The sequence below is a fragment of the Trachypithecus francoisi genome, unplaced genomic scaffold, assembly GCF_009764315.1.
Source record: "Trachypithecus francoisi isolate TF-2019V2 unplaced genomic scaffold, Tfra_2.0 Lachesis_group9, whole genome shotgun sequence".
NCBI lineage: Eukaryota > Metazoa > Chordata > Mammalia > Primates > Cercopithecidae > Trachypithecus > Trachypithecus francoisi.
In genome coordinates this window covers 38,538,301-38,565,350 of record NW_022681474.1, presented here as the reverse complement: position 1 = coordinate 38,565,350, position 27,050 = coordinate 38,538,301, and the positions used below count along the sequence as shown (strand labels likewise).

Here is a 27,050-nt window from a genome sequence, read left to right as displayed (position 1 = left end):
GGACTAGAAAAACAAGAACAAGCCAAATCCCAAATTAGCAGAAAAAAATAAATAATAAAGAGAAGAAATAAATGAAATAGAGACCTAAAAACCGTACAAAAGATAAATACAACAAATAATTAGGTTTTTGAAAAGATAACCAAAAGCAACAAACCTTTAGCTAGACTAAGAAAAAAAGGAGAAGATACAAATAAAAAAGTGAGAAACAAAAAAGGAGACACTACAATTGGTCCCAGAGAAATACAAAGAATTATAAGAGACTCTCATTAACAATTATATACCAACAAACTAGAAAATCTAGAAGAAATAAATTTCTGAATACATATAATCTACCAAAATTTAATTATGAAGATATAAAAAATTAGAACAGACCAATAAGTAAAGAGATTAAATCGGTGATAAAAAGTGTCCCATCAAAGAAAAAAGAAAAAATGCCTAGGACCTGTTGGCTTCACTGCTGTATTCTACCAAAATTTTTGTTTTGTTTTTTTAAAGAGACAGGGTCTTGCTCTGTTGCCCAGGTTGCAGTACAGTGGCATGATCAGAGTTCACTGCAGCCTCCACCTCCTAAGCTCAAGCAATCTTCCTGCCTCAGCCTCCCAAGAGGCCTCCCAAGTAGCTGAGACTACAGGTGTGTACCAGCACACCAAGTTAATTTTTTTTTTTTGGGGGGGGGGTAGAAACAAGGTCTTACTATGTTGCCCAGGTTGACCTCGAATTCCTGGCCTCTTGCAGTTCTGCCTCAGCCTCCCAAAGTGCTGGGGTACTGGTGTAAGCCAACACACACCCAGCCCTACCAAATATTCAAAGCAAAACTAATACCAATTCTTCTCAAATTATTTTTAACAATTAAAGAGGAAGGAATTCTTCTAAACTCATTCTACAAAATCAGCAATACCCTGATACCAAAACCTAACAAGGACACAACAAAAATAAGAAAACTACAGGCCAATGTCTCTAATGAACCTCGATGGAAAAATCCTGAACAAAATACCAGCAAACCAAATTCAATAGCACATTAATTTTGGGAGGCCAAGTAAATAACTTGAAGTCAGGAGTTCAAGATCACCCTGGCCAACATGGTGAAACCCTTCTCTACTAAAAACACAAAAATTAGCCAGGCATGGTGGTGGGCACCTGTAATCCCAGCTACTCGGGAGGCTGAGGCAGGAGAATCGCTTGAATCCAGGAGGTGGAGCACCTCTGCACCCCAGCCTAGGTGACAGAGTGAGACTCCGTCTTAAAAAAGAAAAAAAAAAAGCCAGCACATTAACAAGATAATTCACCAGGATTAAGTAGATTCGTCCTATGGATATATGAATGGTTCAACATATACAAATCAATAACTGTGATATATCACATCAAATGCAGGAAAAAAACATATAATCATTTCAATAGATGCAGAAAATGCATTTGACAAAATTCAACATTCCTTCATGTTACAATTATCAACAAATTGGAAATAGAAGGAATGTAGCTCAGCACAATAAAGGCCATATATGAAAAATCCAAAGCTATCATTCTGAATGGGAAAAAAGTGAAAGCTTTTCCTCTGAAATCTGGAACGAGACAAGGATGTATACTTTCACCTTTTCTATTCATCATAGTCTAGAAGACCCAGCCAGAACAATTAGGCAAGAGAAAGAAATAAAAGGCATCCAAATTGGAAAGGTGGAAATTAAACTGTTCTTGTTTGCAGACAACATGATCTCATACACAGAAAACCCTAAAGAATGTACCAAAATACTGTCAGAATAATCACATTCAGTAAAGTTGTAGGATACAAAACAAACATACAAAAGCATTTCTATACATCAACCACAAACGACCTGAAAAAACAAAAATCAAGTAAACAATTCCTCTTAAAATAGTTATAAAAATAGCTAAAATACCTAGGGATAAATTCAACAAAGGAGGTAAAAGATCTCTAAGATGAAAGGTATAAAACACCGATGAAAGAAATTAAAGAAGACACAAATAAATGAAAAGATAGCCTGCATTCATGTAATGAAAGAATTAATAACGCTAAAATGTTCATACTATCCAAAGTGATCTACAGATTCAAAGTAAACTCTCTCAAAACGCCAATGACAATCTTCACAGAAATAGAAAAAAAATTCTAAAATTCATATAGAACCACAAAACATCCCAAATAGCAAAAGCAATCTTGAGCAAAAATGACAAAGACACATCATGCTATCTGACTTCAAAATGATCCAGCAATTCCACTTTTGGGTACATACTCAGTGGAAATGATTAAGATATATCTGCACTTCCATATTTATTGCTTCATTATTCACAACAGCCAAGATACGTAATCAACCTAAGAGTTCATCAGGCAATGAATGAATAAATAAAATGCGGTATATATACGCAATGGAATACTATTTATCCACAAAAAAAAAAAAGAACAAAATTCTCTCATTTGTGGTAACATAGAGGAAGCTGGAGAATATCATGTTAAAAGAAATAAGCCAGGTACAAAAAACAAATGCTACATAATCTCAACTCACATGTGAACTATAAAAAAGCTGATCTCATAGGAGAGTAAAATGGTGTTTATCAGAGGCCTGGGTAATTAGAGGGGTAGAAGGATGGAGAGATATTGGTGAAAGAATCTAGAATCACAGATATGAACAGGTTTTCGATAACTGGTTAAAGGCTGTGCACAGTGGCTCACACCTGTAATCCCAGCACTTCGGGAGGCAGAGGTGGGAGGGTTGCTTGAGGTCAGGAAATCAACATCAGCCTGGGCAACAAAGCAAGATTCCATTTCCACAGAAAATTTACAAGTTAAAAATTAGCTGAGCATGGTGGCACAGGCCGGTGGACCCAGCTACTCAGGAGGCAGAGGTGGGAGGATCACTTGCGCTTAGGAGTTGGAGGCTGCAGTGAGCCATGATTGTGCCACTGCACTCCAGCCTCGAAGATGGAGCAAACTGCCATCTCCAAAAACAAAAATAATTGTCTAGAATAGGCAAACATATAGAAACAAAACTAGATAAGTGACTGTCTGGGGCCGAGGGGTTGAATGGAAAGAAGATCAGGGGGTGAGAGAGAAATGGGGAATGGCTACTAATGATTATAGAGTTTCTTCATTTGATAATGAAAATATTGTGAAACTGACTGTGGTGATGGTTGCACAGCTAGCTAAATCTGTGAACACACTAAGAGCCACAGGATCATACATTTTAAACAGGTGAATTGTATGTGAACTATATTCCAATAAAGTTATTTAAAGAAGAAGGAAATGTGTATTAATTGGAATGTAAGTTAGAAAATCAATACAATTAAATATTTTCTTTGCTTTCAAAAACAATGGCAGCTGACAGTACCACTGTATAATTTAAATGGCAAAGACCATCCTTGTGAACCAATTAACAAATGAGACTCTTTCAGAAAAACCTGAGTTCAATTTTCATTTCAAATAAATGAATATACCATCCATAGGACAAAAAAGTTTCTGAATTCCAATTCCAAAATAGAATAAAAAGGAACAGAGTTTTATCCCCTTGATGAAATTATGTCCCATTGCTTGTAGTATTTCTTACTGAAGGTTTATTTATTTTGCTTTTAGACAGAAAAATACAATTTCAAATTGTACCCATGTTTAATATCATACCCAGGAACACTGCATGACATTAAGGTCCACAAGAGTAGAGATATGTCATTCTTTTATGAAGTGGGTAACTGTGATATGTGTAGATTTATATTAGACAACTGCAGAGCACAACCATAACTGCTGAGACAGAACTAAAAGCATGTCATCACAAATAGTAGTAAAATAATTTCTTAATATAATACATAAAAAAACGTAGGAAGAAAGGAAGAAGGGGGAGGGAGGAGGAAGGGTAGGAAGAGAAGGGAAGGAGATGTAAGGAAGGGAGGAGGAGGAAAAAGAAGGGAAGGGGAGAGGAGGGATAAAGGGGAAAAGAGAGAGAAAGGAAAGGAGAGAGACAAGGAAAGGAGAGAGGGAGAAAAGGCAGGAAGGAAAAATGAAATACTGATTTTTCTTTACATTAAAGAATCTAAGTTAGAATAATTTCACAAACACATCAAAAGTATTGTAATTGAGGACAGCAAGCCACTGCTTCCTTCATCTTATTTTAGCTATGAAAAGTTTACAACCTAATTTGAAAAGGGAAGAGCTCAGAAAGGCAAACAAAGAGGAGTATTAATTCGTATTTAAAGTTTAAAAATTATAAGGAGGTATCACAATTTGAATAGTCAACCTTATTTGTAGGGCTTATGTTACTTAAAATTATTCATTAATCATAAAATTGACAGAATTAGTACTTACTACTTTCTTAAATGACAGAAAGAATTGAGAGACTGTATTGCATCACCTTCTGCCACATCCTGCTACAATTATAAATACAGTTGTACTGCTGACATTTCTGCAACTGCTCCAGGTGAAAGCATTTGAACAGAGAATTCTCTTTGATCACTTCATTGTCATTTCTTCTTTTTAAATTTACATCTGGACTGTTCCAATGCACAGAAGTACATCTCATAAAAAACCTTTTTACCTCTAACTAGCTTTTCTAGGTAAAATAGGTCACAAAAGAGATAATCAGATTTTTTTTTAATACAGAAAAACTTTAGATTTTTTTCAAAAAAGATCTCGAAATAGATAAACAACATGAGTCCTTTGATTTAAATCAGTTTTAACTTCTAAATACCATAACTCAATTAGTAATGTTACACCAATTGGTAGTTCTTGAAATATCAGCTTTACAATTTTGAGTTCAATGTTTCTATTTCATTCAAACATAATTCCTAAATCTTTTGCTCAGTGTTTTTAGAAACTCATTTTACATAGTATTTTGGAAAGCTTTAAAATACAATTATGAACACTAGTTTATTATGTGATGTTTTACATCAAGAAAACAATTAAAAGCATCCCCCTGAGATGTATAAAACATAAAACACACTGGCATTTAGGCAGTCCTCTCAAATTTTAATTAAAAATGAAACAACAACATGGTTAAAATTTTACTGGAAGTTAAATACAAATATGGAGGCTTATCTAACTGGAAGAGACATGAAAAACTGCGAGACTGAATGTAAGTCAATAATCATAAAAGCAGATTAGAAATTATAAGACAGAAATAAGGATCTGCTAATTTGAGAGGAGACCAAGCTAATGTCTTGAGGATCGTTTGAGCCCAGGAATGCAGGACCAGCCTGGTTAATACAGCAAAACCCCATCTGTACAAAAAAGTTAAAAACAAGGCGGGTGTGATGGTGTGCACCTATAGTCCCAACTACTCAAGAGGCTGAGGTAGGAGAATTCCTTGAGCCCAGGAGGTCAAGGATGCGGTGAGCCGTGATCGCGCCACTGCACTCCAGCCTGGGTGACAGAGCGAGACTCTGTCTCAAAAAAATAAAAAATAAAATAAAATAAAATAAAAATCTATATAGCCTCAATATTATAATAATTACAGGGAAAAAGTCATTCAAATGATTACCTGCTTATATTCCAGTTAACAAAGGATAAGATGGTATTTAAAATTTTTGAGATGCCCAGAATATACCCCAAGATGGCATTTAAAAAATAAATTTTAAAATACTATAGATAAATTAAATTCAAGGAAGTTTAAAAACAAGTGAACCTAGAACTTAAATAGAAATACCTCATGTAGCTCACCATCAGGCTTCTGAAAAATTCAATGAGTCACATAACACTATAAATCTCCAAAGAACAAAAAGGCATCTAGGCACCAAGGAAAACTGTCATCCCTGGGAAGCATGAATGAAAGAGTCCATTTACTGATAGCTGTATTTAAAGTGATGCATATTCGACACTCTCTGTGACAACCTACAATTACTCCCAAATTGAAGAAGACAGTAAGAAGTGAAGAAAACAAGTGAAACACTACTCAAAATCTCTCACATTTAGAGAAGTAAAAATTGAAGTCTTCTCAGGATGAGAGAAAAATCTCCAGTAAAAAAAGCAAGCTGAGGTTACTAGTTAGAACAGTAGGGTTCTATTTCTGCTTTGTTTACTCACCATGGTGTTTTTTTCTATCTTATTTAGTCAGAATCCTTATCATTAAACAATCATCACAGACCAACATATTAATTATGAGAATGCCAGAAAAAAAATAGAGAGAAAATAAAAGAAAAAAATGTTTGAAGATGTAATGTTCCAAAACTTCCCGACTTTGATAAAATGAATGAATCTACACATCCAAGCATGAACTTGAAGCATGAATTTAATAAGCTCTAAACATGATAAACACAAAAAGATTCACACCAAGACACATTATAGTCAAACTGTTGAAAGACAAAGAAAAGGAAATAATTTTGAAATCAGTGAGAGAAAAGCAACTGGTCCCAAGTCAGGATTCTCAATAAGATTAAGAACTAATTCTCATCAGAAACCATGTAGGCCAAAAAGCAGTGAGTTGACATATTTAATGTATTAAACGAAAGGCACTATTAACCAAGAATTACATATCCAACAAAACTACCCTACAATAAAGGGGCTATTTAGGACATTCCCAGATAAACAAAAGCTAAGACAGTTTGTTAACAATAGACCTGCCCTACACAAAATGCTAAAGAGAGTCCTGCAGGCTGAAATGAAAGGACATAGTAAATATAAATGCCAGTATCACTGAACTTTTGGTTTGTAATTCCTTTTATTCTATATGATTTAAAAGGCAAATGAATAAAAGAATAATTATAAATCTATGTTAATGGGCATGCAATATACAAAGACATAATCAATGAGAGTAATAATATATAAGAAGAGGATGGAGATGTAAAGGAGTAGAGTGTTTGTATATTACTGAAACTACATTGATATTATCCAAATCAGGTTGTTATGAGTTTACAATGTTAACTGTAATTTAAATGGTAAATAATAAAAGTAACTAAAACATATACAGGAAAGAAAAGGAAGACGGTATCAAAAAAGAAAACTACCAAAAATTAACTTATTGATGTTTTATTACTTAGACACAAAAATTTAAAAACACATAGTTGTTATGGGCTGAACTATAAACATCCCTCCACGGACCCTCCTGCCACTATTCATATGTTGAAGCCCTAAACTCCAGTATCTCACAATGTGACTATATTTGAAGATAGGGTCTTTAACAAGGTAATTAAATTAATGGAGGGCAGTAAGGTAGGCCTTAATCCAATCTGACTGGTGTCCTTATAAGAAGACATTAGGACACGTAGACACACTCCAGGGGTACATATGTACACAGAAACCACTACGCAAAGAGGCAGAAAGAGGGTAGCCATCTGCAGGCCAAGAAGCAAGGCCTCTGAAGGAATCAAGGTGTCAATACTTTGATCTGGGACTCCAACACTGTGAGAAAATAAATCTTTGTTGTTTAAGCCACCTAGTCTCTGAAATTGTTAAGACTGCTCTAGCTAACTAATATTGAACTTATTCATAATCATATATTATTCTGCATTATTTATTTCTGTCACACTTTAAAAAAAAATGTAACTATAGTTGGATTAAACACTTTACCAATATTGAATTAAAAAGAACAATGGCATGCTTCTTTTTGCCTATGAAATAATAAAATAGTTTTACTTTTATGTTTCCTTTCTATACTTCACTAGAGCCATTAGGTCAATCCTTCTTGTATGTGTGGTAAAACTTAACACAGTCAAAGGTAAAATCCACTGTGACTTACACCTCTGATGCATCAAGCCCACATTCTTGGTATCAATCCAATGCGATGACATTAAGCTAAATATCCTCTCAACAAAAGCATGTAAACAGAATACTTAGGATTTTAATTACTATCAATAATAGGTGTTTAGATATAGGAATTAGTTTATAGTTCTATAAAAATATCTATCTATCTTTTAGCTAAATGCATGTTTTGGCATTCCAGCTCCTTATGAATCACATCCCTTGTGTTTACAGATTCATTATATAGGCTTATCAGTGTTCAAAATGTCCATCACTTTAAAACACTCTGAAAGACATTGGCTATCATCCTAAGTTAAATTTCTCTTTCTTGCAGAAATGGTTTTAAAACACCTGAATTTGAATTTGTGATGTCAAAACTGGATTCCAAATAAGTTACAGTTTTAGTAAAGAAACTGAAAAAAAGTTTTATTTAACCTCATTGCTCTTTTCTGTGACTTTTTTACTTGAGTTCTGAAGCACTCTTAATATAAAAATGAGACATTTGGGCCAGGTACAATGGTTCACACCTATAATCCTAGCACTTTGGGAGACTAAGGCAGGAGGATCACTTGAGGCCAAAAGTTCAAGACCAATCTGGGCAACATACAGAGACCCTGTCTCTACAACAAATAAATTAGCCAGGTATGGCACGGTATGACTGTAGTCCTAGCTACTCAGGAGATGGAGGAAGAAGGACTCTTTGAGCCCAGCAGTTCGAGGCTGGAGTGAGCTATGATCACACCACTACATTCCAGCCTAGGCAACAGAGCGAGAGACAGTGTCTCAAAAAAAATAATAATAATAATAAATAAATAAAATTATTTGTGTGGTTTTTTTTTTTTTTGGTATGTGTTTTTTCTAGCCTACTTGTGGCCTCTTCAAAAACAGAAACAAGCTGGGTGTGGTGGCTCACGCCTTCAATTCCAGCACTTTGGGAGGCCGAGGTAGGTGGATCACGAGGTCAAGAGATCAAGACCATCCAGTCCAACATGGTGAAACCCCGTCTCTACTAAAAATACAGAAATTGTCTGGGCATGGTGGCACATGCCTATAGTCTCAGCTACTTGGGAAGCTGAGGCAGGAGAATCACTTGAACCCGGGAGGCAGAAGTTGCAGTGAGCAGAGATTGTGCCACTGCACTCCAGCCTGGCAACAGAGTGAGACTCTGTCTCAAAACAAACAAACAAACAAAAGAAACAGAAACCTCATAAAAATACTTTTTTCTATAATCTTGTTTTTCCATTCTCATTCTCAATGTACTGCCAAATCAGAGAAAGGCATTCCTTTGGTCCCATATTTTGTTAATATTGTACTGCAAAGTATCTATGTCCAGCAACAAAAATAGCCATCTTTTAGGCACATATTCAAGGAGGTCATTTTCTTCCATTTATTTTTCTTTTTGTAGAGACAGGGTCTCAAACTACTGGAATCAAGCGATCCTCCTGACTTAGCCTCTCAAAATGCTGGGATTACAGGCATGAGTCACAATGCCAGCCTTTTTCCATTTCTTTCAAGTCAAAAATCACAGTAAGTGCTTCTACAAATTTTTTAAAAACTGACAACATAACCAAAAGTGTTCATTAAGAAAGCATCAATTATCAAACTTAAGCAAGTCACACCCCTCTTTAGCAGTGTTGTATATATGCTGTGCAGGATATTGAGCAGATAAGAACTTTTCACTTTCATTAGTAAGAAGTTCAGACCAAATGAAATTTACCAAAATTTACATTTGTACTGTATATCAAATAAGTCTAGAATTCTATTTGGACAAGATATCAACAATATTTGTTTTTGTTGCCTATGGTTTCATTAAAATCTTCAAGAACATGATTTGACATATCAAAATACCTAAGAGCTTTGGGGACATTTTCTTGTTGACATAATTTGTCATATAACTTGATATATGAAAGTATGATTACTAGTAAGATCTCACATAGTAAGTTACCCAAAACTTCAAATTCCTTTTATTACCTTGCAAAAGACAAGAACAAATAAACCATTACTAGAATACATTGTTAGAATGAATGTGAAATACTGTAAAAAGTGCAAAAGAATAAAAGTAGGCAATGACTGTTTTATTATGAGACCAGTATCAGGGAGAAAGCTGAGGGAGAACTTAATTACATAATTAATGAACTTTTAGAAGGCAGAAACTGATGAAGATCCTCAAGGAAGGAGACAATCAGTGAACAGCTAATAGTCTCCCGGTATTAGTCCATTTTCACACTATTGTAAAGAACTGCCTGAGACTGGGTTGGTTATTTATTTATTTATTTATTTATGAGACAGAGTCTCGCTCTGTCGCCCAGGCTGGAGTGCAGTGGCACGATCTCCACTCACTGCAAGCTCCGCCCCCTGGGTTCACACCATTCTCCTGCCTCAGCCTCCCGTGTAGCTGGGACTATAGGTGCCCACCACCGTGCCCGGCTAAGTTTTTGGCCATCTCGGCCTCCCAAAGTGCTGGGATTACAGGTGTGAGCCACCGCGCCCAGCCAGAGACTGGGTAATTTATAAAGAAAAAAGGGCCGAGGCGGGCGGATCACGAGGTCAGGAGATCCAGACCATCCTGGCTAACACGGTGAAACTCCATCTCTACAAAAAATAGAAAAAATTAGCCAGGCGTGGTGGCCGGCGCCTGTAGTCCCAGTTACTCGGGAGGCTGAGGCAGGAGAATGGCGTGAACCCGGGAGGCAGAGCTTGCAGTGAGCTGAGATCCAGCCACTGCACTCCAGCCCGGGCGACAGAGCGAGACTCTGTCTCAAAAAAAAAAAAAAAGAAAAGAAAAAAGGTTTAGTTGACTCACAGTTTAGCATGGCTGGAAAGGCCTCTGAAAACTTATAATCATGGCAGAAGGCAAAGAAGAAGAAAGGCACCTTCTTTACAAGGCAGCAAGAATGAGAAATGCGGAGCAAAGGAGTAAGAAGAGCCCCTTATAAAGCCATCAGATCTTGTGAGAACTCACTCACTATCATGAGAACAACATGAAGGAAACTGCCTCCATGATTCAATTACCTCCACCTGGTCTCTTCCTTGGCATGTGGGGATTACAATTCAAGATGAGATTTGGGCGGGGACACAAAGCCTAACCATATCACCCCCAGTTCTAGTAGGAGAAAAGACTGAAAACTGTAAAATGCAAAACGTGCCTTGATAAATTAAGGCTTTAGTAAATCATCTTTTTTTTTTTTTTTTTTTTTTTTTTTTGAGATGGAGTCTCACTCTGTTGCCCAGGCTGGAGTGCAGTGGCATGATCTCGGCTCACTGCAACCTCTACTGCCCAGGTTCAAGCTATTCTCTGGCCTCAGCCTCCCAAGTAGCTGGGATGACAGGCAAACGCCACCACACCTGGCTAATTTTTGTATTTTTTTAGTAGAGACGGGGTTTCACCATGTTGGTCAGGCTGATCTGGATCTCCTGACCTCAAGTGATCTGTCCACCTCAGCTTCCCAAAGTGCTGGGATTACAGGTGTGAGCCACTGCGCCTGGCCGTAAATCATCCTTTTTCTATTACTCTGGAAGTTCATAAAGTGACCACCTGGATGTTTTACCAAAAACAATACAAATCAATTGACCAACAGAAAGACTCAGGCCACTTCATATTAATGACCACCTTAAAGATTCATTTTTATAAAAGATTTGAAAACTATGATTAAATCTGAGCTTGGAAGTATGTGGAATAATCATACTATATGTCTAAATCAACTAAGAGTTACTTGAAAAGAAATCATTCTGGATTTTATTTGTCAATTTTCCACTTTTCCAGTTCTTGAAGTTAATTAGAATTCAAAGGGAAAGCATTAATCAATAAAAAAGAAAAAGAAATCTAGTATAGCAGAACTGACACATGATTGCAACGAGCAGAATTTTGAGCTAGCTTCAAACTGCAAAGGTAAGAACCAGTGGTATGTAAAACTTGTTTATATCTTTCAAAGCTGGAAGATTAAGCAGATCACTAACTCTCTCAATCAAGATTAGGTTAAACTGGTAACTCAAAGAGTATATGCCTAATGAGTTTATTCAATTACTCATTGGAAGATATGGGAATAGAGACAGACATACAGATATATTAAAGATATACCCAGGTATAGATATATAGATGTATATACATATCTACCAACATATATGTCTATACATATTTAGGTATGAACATATCCATGTATATTTATGTATATAGATATCTATATATAATACAGAGCAATTTCTACTATCTTGTGGCAGAAACGTCCTTCCTGAGGAGGACATGCAGAAAATGAAGAAGCCATAAAGTTTAATTACATTAAAAACTTTGAAAGTTACATTAAGAACTAAGGCACCGTAAAAGACATTGTAAGAGTTAATGTACACATGACAAAAAATACATACTTTCAACTTATGAAATAAAAAGGAATACTATCTATAAAATATGAAGAATTTCTATAAATCTGTAACATATGAAAAATTATAAAATGATAGTGAAAGGAAACAAGTAATTTAAGAAGAAATGCAAATGAACAATAAACATATTAAAAGGTCAAGCTTACCAATAGCCAAAGAAATAGCAATTAAAGTAACTTTTGATTAGATGTGCAATGACTACTAAAATCCCAATTCAAATGAACAAAAGTATATTCTACAGCAACACAATATAAATGGAAACAATTATGCAAAATAGACATGGGTCTAGAATCATTTTGAATCCCTTTAACTTTTAAAATAAGTAACCAACCTGAGCCACTTTAATTGAGTTCTGGGTAGAGCCACCAGCATGATATTCGACTTTGAATTTTTTCACGAGTTCATCAAACCTATAAGGAAATCACAGTAGAAAAAAGTAAGTTACCTTCTGTGAGTTGCCACAATGTAAACTTTTCTGAGCAGAAGAGTATTAAAACACAAATAGTAAAATATTTTAATTGTTTAAGTATGTTGAATAAATGAATTGAAATATCTTATAACAAAAATACTGAATTTCCACATTTAAGAAATGTTTTCCATAAGTGTGTAACTATAAGAATTTAAGAATTTAAAACACAGACTGTCCATAATTAGCCATTAAACTAAACAGAAAGTAAAAGTAATAATTAATAGATTGCCAAATGGAGGTCACATGTGGCAAATTGGTTAAGTCAAAATCAGAATCCCAGTCTCAGAATTACTTGTTACTACAAACTACAGAAATCAGTGTGTATTTCTCCTCATTCCAGACAACTAAGCGAGTTTTCTATAGAAACTAAACAAAATTTCACTTAATGTTACCCTTGGAATCAGTTCAAGAAGTATGAAAATTATAAGACCTTACACTTCAAAAGAGATGATGAAGCATATGTTCATTTCCTCTTCCACATCTTACTAAATGTCAAAAAATATATTTTATATATAAAAACAAACAAAAGCATAACAGCACTGCCTGTAAAGCAAGGAAAGAAAGATGCCACAAACAGACCTATCTAATTATATGAAAAGATGCAGCTAAAGAATGACACAGTTTCTATACACTAACAATTATTGAAAAATTTTTGAAAAATCAATAGTTGGATGGATTACCTGAGCAATCAAAATATGCATGGGTAAAAACTAAGATAAAAATAGGAAAGTTGAAATTTTTAAAAATACCAAAAAAGTAGATAGAAAATATAAGAGATTAAAAATATGAAATAAAAATTAAAAGGTGCAGAGAATTTATTAGGTGGTCCGAGATCTATTTAACAGGAAATACAGAAAGGGAAAATAAACATTATGAAGAGTAAGAGAGAAATGTTGGGGGGAAAAAAGGTGAAACATAAATATGGTCAGATTTTTCCAAACATCAAACAGTTTTACAAGGGATTAGGGACGAGGACCCCATACTTGGACACATCTTGTGTAATCTCTCATATTAAGATAAAACCCTAAAAGCATATAAAGTGAAAAATAATAATTACCTTAAAAGGAATAAAAATCAGACTAATACTAAACTTCTCAAAGAATACCAGATGCTAAAAATATAATGGAGTAATGTATTCTATGCTGAGAAGGGAGGAAATTTTTGAAACTAGAAATTTTCAATATGCACTCAAATTATCAGGTTAATAAGGCAAAGCAATACTTAATAATCCTTTATCCTATGTGGAAAAAATTACTAAGGAGATGTGCCAAACTCTCCCCCCCCAAAAAAAAAGAAGAAAGATGGAATGAGGTTAAAAGAAAAGGAGGGTGGTGTACGACTTTGAAAAAGAAAGCCATAAAAAAGTTAAAAGTGCCCATCATACATTATTGCAAGCAAAATTCTCCCTTTTATGGAGAAGACTCCATAAATATCTCAAATGTTAAAAATCAAGTTTTTAAAAAGGTTTTAAATATATTGTTGAAGTCATAAAGTTAATCAATAAAAAAATCAAACCAAAGCAAATATAAGGAAGAATAAAAAGGCAAAACAGTGTAAGTGCACTACATTCTTCATCTTCCACTATAGAGTTCACATTGTATAAACTTAATTAAAAGTAAGCATAAATTCATTATTTGATTTATAATGTTAAGCTAAAAACATTACCTTTTTTTTTTTTTTTTTGAGACAGAATCTTCCTTTGTCACCCAGGCTGGAGTGCAGTGGCGCAAACATAGCTCAATGCAGCCTCCATCTCCTGGGCTCAAAGGATCCTCCCACTTCAGTCCCCCAAATAGCTGGGAATACAGGTATGCGCCACCATACTTGGCTAATTTTTTTTATATTTTATTTTGTAAAAACGGGCTTCACCATGTTGCCCCGGCAGATATTGAACTCCTGAGCTCAGGCGATCCTCCCACCTCAGCCTCCCAAAGTGCTAGGATTACAGGTGTGAGCCATGGAGCTAGGGCCTAAAAACATTAACTTTTAACAGTATTTGCATCTCTATGGAGTTGATATAAAAGGATTTTTTTTTTCCACTGGTGTTTATAGTTTACTTTTGTTTTTCATAAATTTCTCTAGGGTAAGTAAAAAAAATGTGCAAAATTTAAGAAGTGTCTGTGTAACTACTACTCAAGTTAAGGAAAAAAACACTGAACTGACTTAGAAATCCCAGTATCTTATACATATCTCTCATATATAATATATACATATATATACACACATATATACACACACACATACTCTCTCTCTCTCTACAAGTGTCCTTACCCTGTTGTTCTTCATGAGTACTTTGGCCGTTCTTGGTTCTTTGTACTTCATATAAATTTACAACTAGTTGTCAAACTCTAAAAACCAACTTGTTAGGATTTTTTTTTTTTTTTTTTTTTTTGAGACTGAGTCTCGCTCTGTTGCCAGACTGGAGTGCACTGGCGCAATCTCAGCTCACTGCAGCCTCCAACTCCCTCGTTCAAGCAATACTCCTGCCTCAGCCTCCCAAGTAGCTGGGACTACAGGCGCATCCCACCACGTCCATCTAATTTTTCTATTTTTAGTAGAGACGGGGTTTCACTATGTTGGCCAGGATGGTCTCCATCTCTTGACCTCGTGATCCACCCACCTCAGCTTCCCAAAGTGCTGGGATTACAGGCGTGAGCCACCGCACCCAACTTGTTAGAAAATTAGTGATTGCACTAATTTTCTATATCTATGCTGGGAAAAGTGATATATTTCCAATATTACATCATCTAATCCATGGTTACAGTATCTCTCAAAGTTTCATGTTTGCCACAAAGCCCCCACATCTTTTATTCTGATCACTACTTCATACTTCCTATGTTTTAATACTATTATGATATTGTTTAAACTTAATTTTTATTTGTGGCTGATATTTATAAACACTCTTTATATCCATTTTTTCCAGCCAAGTTTCTAATATTTAATTAACTCCAAAGATTTATGTGTTTTTAATAAATTAAACATAATTATCATTTGTGAATAAGGACAATTTTTTCCTCCCCTTTCTTGCGTTAGTACAAAGACTACAAGCTCTAGCATAATATAAATAGAGAATAAACAATAGTAGGTGGAAATGGGCAAATTTAGTCTTGTCTGAATTTTGGTCTGAGAAATCCTGATGAATAGCAGAATTAGTCGATTTCCCAAAATTAGAAGTCTTCAAATAAGCATTTAATTTTCTACCTTGTTGTAGTTTTAACTATGTGTATGTGTTGCTTCTATTAAAGTATTAAGCCTTTTTAAATGTTACAGATTTAAAATAGATTTATGTCTATTGATAGGTATTTTCCATGTTATTTCAAATGAGAAATGTTAATTTACAAAAACTTATGTGCAATATAATCCTTTTTTTGTGTAAACAAAATTATCCAATATACATGTCTACTGAAAAGAACCTGGAAGAATACAACCAAAGTATTAACAGTAGTTATCGCCAAATTAGGAACAATTATGGCTCTTTTATACATCTGTTTAAATTGTGCAATAAGCATATAAACTGTTTTGTAATGAAAAATCAACTTCATTTTATAATAAAAGAACATAGCAATTTTCCATACAATTATTTTAAAAGAACTATATATAGAACAAAGCTGAATAGAAAGCAAGAGCAGAGAAAGAAGTGATTCTGAACAAAAAAGGCAGGGAAAGTTTAACATCTGAATTGAAATTTGACACTTAAGGGAAAAAAATATTCAGGGTTGAGTATGAAACAATAAACATGATGTATTCAGAAAAACCAGTTAAACACAAACAAAATGCAGGTCAAAATCAAAGTAGTAAAAATTGACAAAAAAAAGTAGTAACTATCAGGCTAATAAGTGTAGACACTATTCTGAAAGCTACTAGAAATTATTAAACTCTATTTAGCAATAGTGCGAGAAGTGGACTTTTTAAAAATGATCATAACACTGGAGGATAGAGTAAAGAGAAGCAGACCACCTGCCTTTAGAATAGCTCATATGAAAGACCGGATAGAGAGACAAGACCAAACTAAGGAATCATTCCGAAGTTGAAGATATAGGATGTGATGAAGTGTAAGATGTGGAAGAGGGATGATAATTCTGAGGTTGCTAGTTTGGATAACGAGTTGGATGGTGTTAGAAAAGAAATGCAGGAGAGAAGAAAATCTTAAGAAGGAAAAGGAACTCCTAAGTAGCCAACTAACAAACCAAGAAATATTTATCTTCAGGGAACTGATTGTACTGTGGCAAGACTAACAGGTGTTTAAGGATGAAAGAGTTTATGGTATCATTACATTTTATGGGAAACTTCTATATATTTTCCTTACAGGACTTTTTCCATAGGGAATAAAGTATGGGAATATCAGGAATTTATAGATTCCTTCTTACTTTCTCCTTTTGGTTGACATTCTTTGTTTGAATGGGGTGGCCATATAAACACCTCAATCAAAAGCCTGACAGAATTGGAAGGACAGTACCTGATCCATTTTTCTACCACAAGCCTATTATAGTAATTATCATTGGAAGAAATTTAATAAACCTGGTAATATTATCATTATTTATAAGTTACATTATTACAGGAAAAAAATTATAACATAAAGATATGAATATGGTAATATTAAACAAATGTACAAAATGACACTAAAAATAAGAGAAGCAAATTAAGATAAAGTTGAAAGAACACAAAATGTAAGACATAAACATTTATAGTTTATAAAAGCTGAAATATAATATGGGATGTCCTTATAATAATTGTTCAACAAAATGATCAATAAATTCATTCAATATAATTATTTTGTCTTTAAAAATTAACATACTGTCCTCCTACCTGTCTAAAACACAGGTCTAGGATGTCTGTTGGACTTTTTCTTTTCAAGAGTGACGGTGTTTGTTACCGATCCACACTTCATACACCCCTCTCCTTTTTTTCAGTCTCTTAAACCTCCCAGCTACCTCTGCTCTCCAAATGTACAGACAAAGCAGCAGAATGAATACTGGAATATGATGTTTATAACTCCGTTTATAAGAGACTTGAATTCTTACTATGTTCTGTCTCCTCGCAATTCTGAAGGTACATCTTATTTGTGACTTTAATTGTATCTGTTGTTTTGAGGAAGATGAGAAAATTTAGATTCATTATCCTCTAAGTCCAGTTTAAATGGCTTTTGATGGTATAAGTGGCAGACTAAAAACTGGAAGATCAACACAGTAATCAAGGATATATTAAGACCATGTAAAATAAAAATAGAAATATGTAGAATTAAATACCTTGTGGTTGGAAACTAAATGAATTACTTTTAAATAAAAGGCAACTATTGTCAGTTATATTTAGGATGCATCTAGAAAATCTATCCTGAAAAGCAAGAAAAACAATAGAAAAAGTGAAGAGAACAATAAGGAATACAAAAGGGAGAGGAGAAATTTTAAAACACAAATAGCACTGTAATTTCTATTGTGTCTTTTTTCTCCTTACCTAACATGAAGAAATAAAAAAGACTCCATGATTATACCCTTCAACACAGCATCCTATATGAATAAAAGTACTTATAAATAAGAAATAAGAAGAATTATGAACAGGAAAATGTCCACAAAACCAACACTTTACAATTTCTAGTTCTATCTAAGGGCAATTGCTTTCCATTTTCACAGAAACTAAAGCGACTAAGTTATTTCAAACTCGGGGGAAGGGGGAGTGGGAGGGAAGGAGAGAGAGGGAGCAAGCATATGAGAGTGTGCATGTGCTCAGCATATTATCAGGAGAAGAAGACCTCACATTGTGTTAACATCAGCACAGCGTAAAAACAACATTAACAATTTTTGAACACTTCATAGATTGACATATGAAGAATAGGACATGTGATTAAAATCTTTACAATGAAATTCCAAAAATTTAACTTTCTTAAGAAAGCATTCATAACTGCCAATTAGAATTTCTAATGAAGTTCTTCCTTAAACTTCTCATCTAAACAAATAATAAGTTAAAAACATAAGTAATTCTAAACAGGTTATACTTATTAAGATCAAATGTTAATAGAATAACACAGGCAAGGGAATCGATAGGCAAACTGTAAAATTCAAAGCTTTGAAATCTTTTACTGCAAATGTTTGGTGAGGTTTTAAAAAACTCAAATGTCAGTTTGCTAAAAGCCAAACTAACATTTTCCACATGTGTTTATATTTAAGCATATTTTTACAAGATGGAAAACGTAACAGTTATTCAAAACTAAGGTTAAGCTATTAGTTCATAAGGATTATAATTTGAAGACATTTCTTGAACCTCCAATTTTATTTTCTTTGATAAGAAAGCAATTTTAAGCATGTATTGCTTAGATAAGTCCTTATTCAACTCTAACATGTTTAAAGGTTTAATTATTCCCATTTATAACTCTGAACATGAAGATCATTGTACCTAAGATAATCAAATATACTGCTGAAAAGCACTTTGTATATAAGTATAGATGATTAAAATAAAATGAATTATTCCTAAATTTAGATGCAAGATATGTGCATTAGGTTTCTACCCACTGTAAGAACACAACAAAATTTCTCTAAACCAATTTATGATTTTCATTAACTAGTAACTGGTTGACATTTAGTTTTAAATCACAAAAAGAAAAAGTCATATGTAAGAAAAAGAAAAATACTGCAGGACAGTGGTTCTCAAAATTAGATGGGTAATCTCATGGTAAACCTAGAGCATCACCCACACGTCCACAGACGGGTACTTCCAAAACACAAATTATACACTCCACCTCCCTTACTGGTTTGCTTTCAGCTGTTATTTCTACCAGAGTCCGTGGTTTATAATGGGTCTGAGTTTCTCTGATTATAGAAATATTCCAGAAACATATGTAATAGATATGGAGAGAGAGTAGTTAAGCAATAACTAGCTAATCATTTCTCTCTACCAAACTTCAAAAAAATATCACTCATCAGAAATACTCAAACAGCTAAAATCTCTAATCAAAACATAACATATGGAACTTCCGATTCTGGGTAGCATATACTGCATCACAGCCAACATTCGTACTGATGACACCTAGGAAGGCCATATAAATTATAAGTCACATTGTTAATGGTACCAAAGAGCTCTGAAGCAACAAGCACAAAGTGGACAAATTTCCAGAGAGGTGAGACCTGTTCACAGGGGCAGGCCAGAACTAGCAGTTTTTTGTTCCACCTGCCAACATTTGCAGCCAGAAGCATGAAGACAGAGAAACAAAATTTGACATTTCCCAAACCTAAAACACACAGCTAGTTTGCCCCAAAACACATTTGCTGAATTCTGAAACTGAATGCTAAGTTAAAGAGGTTAACCAAAATAGTTCCAAAAGCAGAAAGTTCTCTGAGTCTAGCAGTGCTTACAAAAGACAGGACAAGAAAAGAGCAACTAAAAACATAATAGGCAAGAAATGAAAGCCCTAAAAGGAGTGGAGAATAAAAATAAGGATCCGTGGCACATTTCCACTGGGGTTTGGGGGGAAGGATATACTTATACTGGTTACATGTGGAACCTCAAAATTCACACTTTGTGCTTAGCAGAAGGTAACAGTAAGGAAGGGGGCAATAGGGGAAAAACAGCAGGGATTTTAGCAATTACTTAAGGCTGAAGTAATAACATTGGAAACTGAAAACCTAAAACAAAAGATCATTTCCCCTTTGACATAATTGTCAAATTTTGAAGGCAGACATAAATTAAGCTAGACGCCTCTGAAATAAGCTGGAAACCTCCAAGGTCAGTTTGGTACCCTCACTCTGGGGGCTGTTTCAGAGCTGAGACCACTGGTATCAATTTAAAGTCCTAGAGGTTCAGGCTCTAGGAATAGAAGCAAACAGGCTTGACTAAACTATCAACACTGAAAAATCAACTTTGACCTAGCTTAACCCTTAATTTTTATTAAGGTAATATGCTCTCCCCTCACTCCGTATCAGCCTCATACAGAGAATAGTGAACACTCTGGTAGAAGATACAATCTGAAGAATCTACAATTTGTATATAAAGTGTTGGTAAATAATAATAAACTGAAAGTTATAACAAGAGGTAAAATAATTTGACTAAAACGCAAGAAAGAAAAAAGCAAGAGAAGAGTATCTGCCTACTACTTAGACCCAGACATGGTTATAGTCACAGGAAGTATGTGCAGAGCTGGGAAAATAAAGCTCCAATTCTCTGGCTGTATTACCAAAGCAGAGAGCTCCAGGGAACCACAAACTACTAGGACTCTTCAGACATCTAGAAAAAGTGAAAAGACTCAGCAAAGAAACAGAAGATAAAGAAGATAAAATAAAAATATTAGAACTTAAAAATTCAATAACTAGAAATTTAAAAATAACCAGATGGGCTTAATAGTAAAATGAAGAAGACTGTTAAGAATCAGTATAGTTAAAAATAAATCAAAAAAATTTTTCCAATCTGCAGGACAGAAAAAGGATTTTTTTTAAAAATGAAAAAAGACTCAGACATATAAGACAATACTAAAAGATCTAAATTTGTGCATGAGAAACAGCGAAAAAAAGTGCAGTGCAGAAAAAGAAAATTGAAAAAATAATGACTTGACCAGGCATGGTGGCTCACAACTATAATCTCAGCACTTTGAGAGGTCAAAGCAGGAGGACTGCTTGAACCCACGAGTTTGAAACCAGCCTAGGCAACATAATGAGACCCTACTTCTACAAAAAAAATAAAAATAGCCAGGCATAGTGATGCATGCCTGTAGGTCTAGCTACTCAGGAGGTTGAGGCAGGAGGATCAATTCAGTCCAAGAATTTGAGGCTGTAGTGAACTAAGATTATGCCACTGCACCGCCTGAACCACAAAGCAAGACCCTGCTTCTAAAAAAGGAAAAGGAAAGAAAGAAAAAAATGGCTTAAAAATTTCCAAATTTGATTAATGACATACTCTTAACAGATTCAAGCTCAGAAACTCCACACAGGATAAGCAAACACAAAATCCACACTCATACACAAGAGAAGAACACAGAGAGTGGAACCAAGGGATACACCAAAATTTAAGTGGAGAAGGTACCAGCAAAGAGGGATGGAAACAGCCCACCTGTCAGAAAAAAGAGCTAAGGGAGGGGAAAAGCTGTGGGGGTAAAGGAGGAAGAAAGGAGCAGAGGCAGAAGGGAAGGGGATAGATCCAACATGGCCAAATTCCTCACTATAGACATATAAGATCAATTTGATATCAATACATGATTTCCTATAGTGGAGTCATCAGGACAGGCAACATTCCTCAGTGGTTAGAAGCAAAGGCTCTGGTGTCAGACAGACCTAGCTTTAATTCCATATTCGTCTAATTGTATGACATGGGGCAAGTACGGCTGGCCCTCCATATCCATAAGTTCCACATCCATGGATTCAACCAACCATCGATTGAAAATATTTGGAAAATATGTACTGAACATGTAAATAGTGTTTTTTCCTTGACATTATTCCCTAAACAACAGAGTATAACAACTACTTACACAGCATTCACGTTACATTAGGTATTATAAGTAATCTAAAAATGATTTAAAGTACATAGGAGGATATGCATATGTTATATACAAATACCACAGAATTTTATATCAGGTACTTGAGAATCCTTGGATTTTGGTATCTGAGGAAGTTCCTGGAACCAATCCCCCATGAATACCAAAGGACAACTATACTTTAAGTTCTCTGAGATTACGTTTCCTCATTTGTAAAACATAGCATTAAAGACTATTTCTTTTTGTGTTCCACAATATTTAAGCATAGTGCCTGATGGATAATGGGTACACAGAAAAAAAAATTGATGAATGAATGGCTGAATGAACAAACTAAAGAAGGATTAAATGAGAATTGCTGCTGCTATTGTTCTTGGATTTTTAAGAACATGTACACTACCAACCTATACAAATTTTAACAAAACTAGATTTTCCTTGAATATTTTTAAAATAATTAAATATTGATTTGGTTTGTGCTTGTATCCCTGTTACAAGCACAATTTTATCCACTGTAAAAAAGAATTTCTATTATCTGATGAAATTCTTTATCTTGTATCCCTGTTACCTACTGCTTTTGAGAGAAATCTCATTCTAAGACACAAATTTTCGATTAACACAGATATGATGTTACCCAGCAAGAAATAACAAAATGAAATTTCTAAACAAGTGAGATGAAATAAGGTGCTTGTACTTGCTTCCCTTGAGAGATTGCGTTGTGTGTATAGCGCACTAGTCCACTCTTTCATTTCATTTACCTTGAACGTAGTAAGCACTCAATAAATGCCATCAACTAAGTTTATAATTGTGGAAAAATAACTTAGTTACTGATTTTGCAGAAAATTTTCAATTGGGCTACCACCTAAAAAAAAAGAAGTAAATGACTGACATCTTTAATATTTTTAATTAAAACTTCCCAACACTTGGAAGACACTTGATACAAAGCATTCTCAATCCCCACTGTGCTAAGTAATGAAGAACAGAATCTATTCAATAACCCACTAAACAATTAACCAAATGTTACAGCTATACAAAACAAATACGAATCACATAACAATGTAAATTCAAAAGTATATAGACATACAATAATATTTTTACATTACTGTTAGTACAATTCTCATTTTGACAATACTTTATTTTTATTTTATTTTATTTTTTTTTTTGAGACAGAGTTTCACTCTTGTTGCCCAGGCTGGCGTGAACTCAGCCACTGCAACCTCCGCCTCCCGGGTTCAAGCGATTCTCCTGCCTCAGCCTCCCTAGTAGCTGGGATTACAGCCACCAGCCACCACACCCAGCTAATTTTTTAAATATTTTTATTAGAGATGGGGTTTCACTCTGTTGGCCAGGCTGGTCTCGAACTCCTGACCTCTGGCGATCCACTCATCTCAGCCTCCCAAAGTGCTGGGATTACAGGCATGAGCCACGGCACCCGGCTTGATATTTTAAAAGTAAGGATTTCGAAAATTTATCAGTATAGAAGCTTTATCTTATGCATGCCTTTCTAGAAAAAAAAATTAAAACCAAAGCGTTTAGATACTGGAGATATTTTCTTTCATCTTCCAAATACTACAAACAAAGATTCCAATAAAGAAAACCACAAGTTTGCTGAAGTTTAAAACATCTGGGCAATATCTTAAGATACTCATTTTTAAGAGATCCATATTAAAGAATAGCCTGAAGGGTAGATGATAAATCTGCTCTAAAACTGAAAGTGTGTTTTTAATCCTATTGAATATAAACAGGTTTTTTCTTTTTTTTTTCTTAAATGGGGGAACTATAATCCAGATGCAAAGTGCCGAAAGACAAAATATTCCATAAAAGGAAACTTTAAAAATACAGACTAGCGTTCAATTTTAAAATAATCACAAGAATATGTTTTTACTGAGATATTAACAACTATAAGTGTCAATAATCCTTTTGTAACTGCTAACTGAAAAATACACAGGTGATTATCTCATTATTGTGTTTCATATCTTCTGAACAGGTTATAAATATACTTTTGTAAAAGATGTACCCAGCTGTAAACTCTCATAAGCTAAACAAAAAACTGAAGATGCATCTTTATTATGCATAAAGTTAATACTAATGTAAAAGTATGTTTCATAACAACATCATTTGCCAAATATACATTATAGAGAAATGATATCAAGGCATGGTACATGAGATCCTTAAACTCATATTTCCCACAGAATCTAAAATAAAACTGCCTGCCCTGCTTATGAATTTGAAGAAATTATTCCGGTTTTTTTGTTGTTTTTTTTTTTAAACAAAAACTCACACTAGACTCAGTAAAATGAGGAATACAAATTCCTCTCCTTTTGTTGAGACAGGGTCTCCCTCTGTAATGGAGGCTGGAGTACAGTGGCATGATTTGGGCTCACTGCAACCTCCGCCTACCAGGCTCAAGCCAACCTCCCACCTCAGTGCCATGAGCTGGGACCATAGGCATGCAGCACTATGACCAGCTAATTTTAAAATATGTATTTTTGTTAGAGACGAGGTTTTGCCACGTTGCTCAGGCTGGTTTTGAACTCCTGGACTCAAGTGGGCCACCTGCCTTGGCCTCCCAAAGTGCCGAGATTATAGGCATGAGCCACTGTGCCCAGCCTGGAATATAAATCCTTTCCAGTACAAACTGGATTTCAAAAGTAAATCACTCTGAGAAAACCATCAACAGTCCATATGAAAGCAAAAATAGGCCAGGGGTGGTGGCTCATGCCTATAATCCCAGCACTTTGGGAGGCGAAGGTGGGCTGATTGCTTGAGCTCAGAAGTTTGAAACCAGCCCAGGGAACATGGTGAAACCCCATCTCTACTAAAATACAAAAAATTAACCAGGCATGGTGGTCCCACCTGTAATTACTCAGGAGGCTGAGGTGGAAGAATCACTTGAACCCGGGAGGTAGAGGTTGCAGTGAGCCAAGATCGTGCCACTGCACCCCAGCCTGGTCAACAGAGCAAGACTCCAACTCAAAAAAAAAAAAAAAACAGCAAACAAAAAAGAAAAGAAAAGAAAGCAAAAACAAGCAAACAAAAAAGGTAAAAATGCAAAGCCCTGAATTCCAAAGTCATTCAGTTACTATAGCAGAAAAGTGTTGCAGGATAAGGGTATACGACACACTCTGCTGATATTTAATTGCAGGTTAATCTCTTTTATAACACTTCAAACATTTAAATTACATTATGAAGACAACTAACTTTTCTAAATTTGAGTATTTTTAGTATTTTCTAAATGCAAGAACTTTAAAATGCTAATAAAGGATAGTCAACCCAATGCATAACTGGTTTCTGATCAGACATCTATTATTCTTTTAGAAGAAGATGAGGGTCTGAAAGCTTTCTTTGTAAAAGGCCAGGTAGTAAACAGTTTGGGCTCCATGGGTAATGAGAAAAAAACCAAGGACATTATTTAGGTACTTATAAAACAAAAAACTTTTACTGACAATTTAGGAATATTAATAGTAATAAATTTTTTGGTTTATCAGTTTAGTAATGAGAACAATGTAATTCTTTTAGGGGAAATAACATTTCATTTAATTGGTGTTTAAAGTTACTTTTTTTTTTTTTTTTTTTTTGAGATGGAGTCTCATTCTGTCACCCGGGCTGGAGTGCAGTGATGCAATCTCAGCTCACCACAACCTCCACCTCCCGAGTTCAAGCAATTCTTCTGCCTTAGCCTCCCGAGCAGCTGGGACTACAGGTGCACGCCACCACACCCAGCTAACTTTTGTATTTTTAGTAGAGATGGTGATTAACCATATTGGCCACACTGGTCTTGAACTCCTGACCTCATGATCCACCCACCTCAGCCTCCAAAAGTGCTGGGATTACAGGTGTGAGACACTGTGCCCAGCCAAAGTTACTGTTACTATCAAAATCGATCACAAATATTCATCTGTTAACACTGATCTATAATAATTTCACATATTTCAACTTTGAATGTCTCCACATACAAATGGATACTCCCAAATGCTGATATAAATCCAATAGCATATGATTCAAATTAAGCATATTTATCACTTAGAAAGCATTTATAGAATTCTGTCAGATCTTTTTCTTGATATTTCCCCTTTAGCATGTAGATTGTAGATTAATCACTTCTACTGCAACATAAGGTAGAAGCTCCTCAATTGCAGTGTTAGATGGGTTTTGAAATAAAGAAGTTATCTCTGCCCTGGCATCGATATTGCTAAAACTATAGTTTAAGCCTACAAACATCTGCTACAAATGTGTGTGGAAATAGAAGTATCACTTTTTGTTTTAACTTTTGACAGAATGGGACATTGTATATAAAGCAGCTTGACATTACTTGTGATTCCAACTACATTAGCTGCTGTAAATAACTTTACCATAGTATAAGTTTTACATATAAGAACTGGTATGCCTTAAAATTAAGAAACCATATAAAGGCTGCTGCAGTGGCTCACACCTGTAATCCCAGCGCTATGGGAAGCCAAAGTGAGTGGATAGCTTGACGTTAGGTGTTTGAGACCAGGCTGGCTGACATGGTGAAATCCTGTCTCTACTAAAAATACAAAAAGCTTAGCTGGGCATGATGGCACGAGGCTGTAGTCCCAGCTACTTGGGAGGCTGACGTAGGAGAATTGCTTGAACCAGGGAGGTGGAGGTTGCAGCGAGCCAAGATAGCACCACTGCACTCCAGCCTGCGTGACAGAGTGAAACCCTGTGGAGAAAAGAGAAAAAAGAAAAAGAAGAAAGAAGAAAAAGAAGAAGGAGGAGGAGGAGGAGGGAAGAAGGAAGAAAGAAGGAAGAAAGAAGGAAGAAGAAGGAAGAAGGAGGAAGAAGAAAGAAGAAGAAACAATAATAATATCAGTATCATTAGAAACAATGTAGTAGCCAGGGGCATGATGGCCCACACCTATAATCCCAATACTTTGGGAGTTTGAGGCAGGAGGATCACTTGAGGCCAGGAGCTCAAGACCAACCTGGAGAACATAGCAAGATCCTGTTTCCACAAAAAAAAAAAAAGAAGAAGAAGAAGAAGAAAGAAGAGAAACAATATAAAGTATTCAGTAAAAGCTAATTTTCAAAGCCATTTCATGTGCAATAATAGTAGCTGATAGAGCTTCTCC

The 27,050-nt window shown here is 35.1% G+C and overlaps 1 protein-coding gene and 1 pseudogene across 2 annotated transcripts in view; both read right to left on the bottom strand.

Annotated features, from left to right (window-relative positions):
* Positions 1-12,444, bottom strand: part of LOC117082719 — a 66,361-nt pseudogene extending 53,917 nt beyond the window's left edge.
* Positions 1-27,050, bottom strand: part of ADK (adenosine kinase) — a 613,194-nt gene that overhangs the window by 433,720 nt on the left and 152,424 nt on the right. For both annotated transcript variants that reach the window (XM_033209675.1, XM_033209676.1), the window contains exon 4: positions 12,372-12,450. In XM_033209675.1, the coding sequence (XP_033065566.1) occupies positions 12,372-12,450 (79 nt within the window). The remainder of the gene's footprint in view (positions 1-12,371; positions 12,451-27,050) is intronic.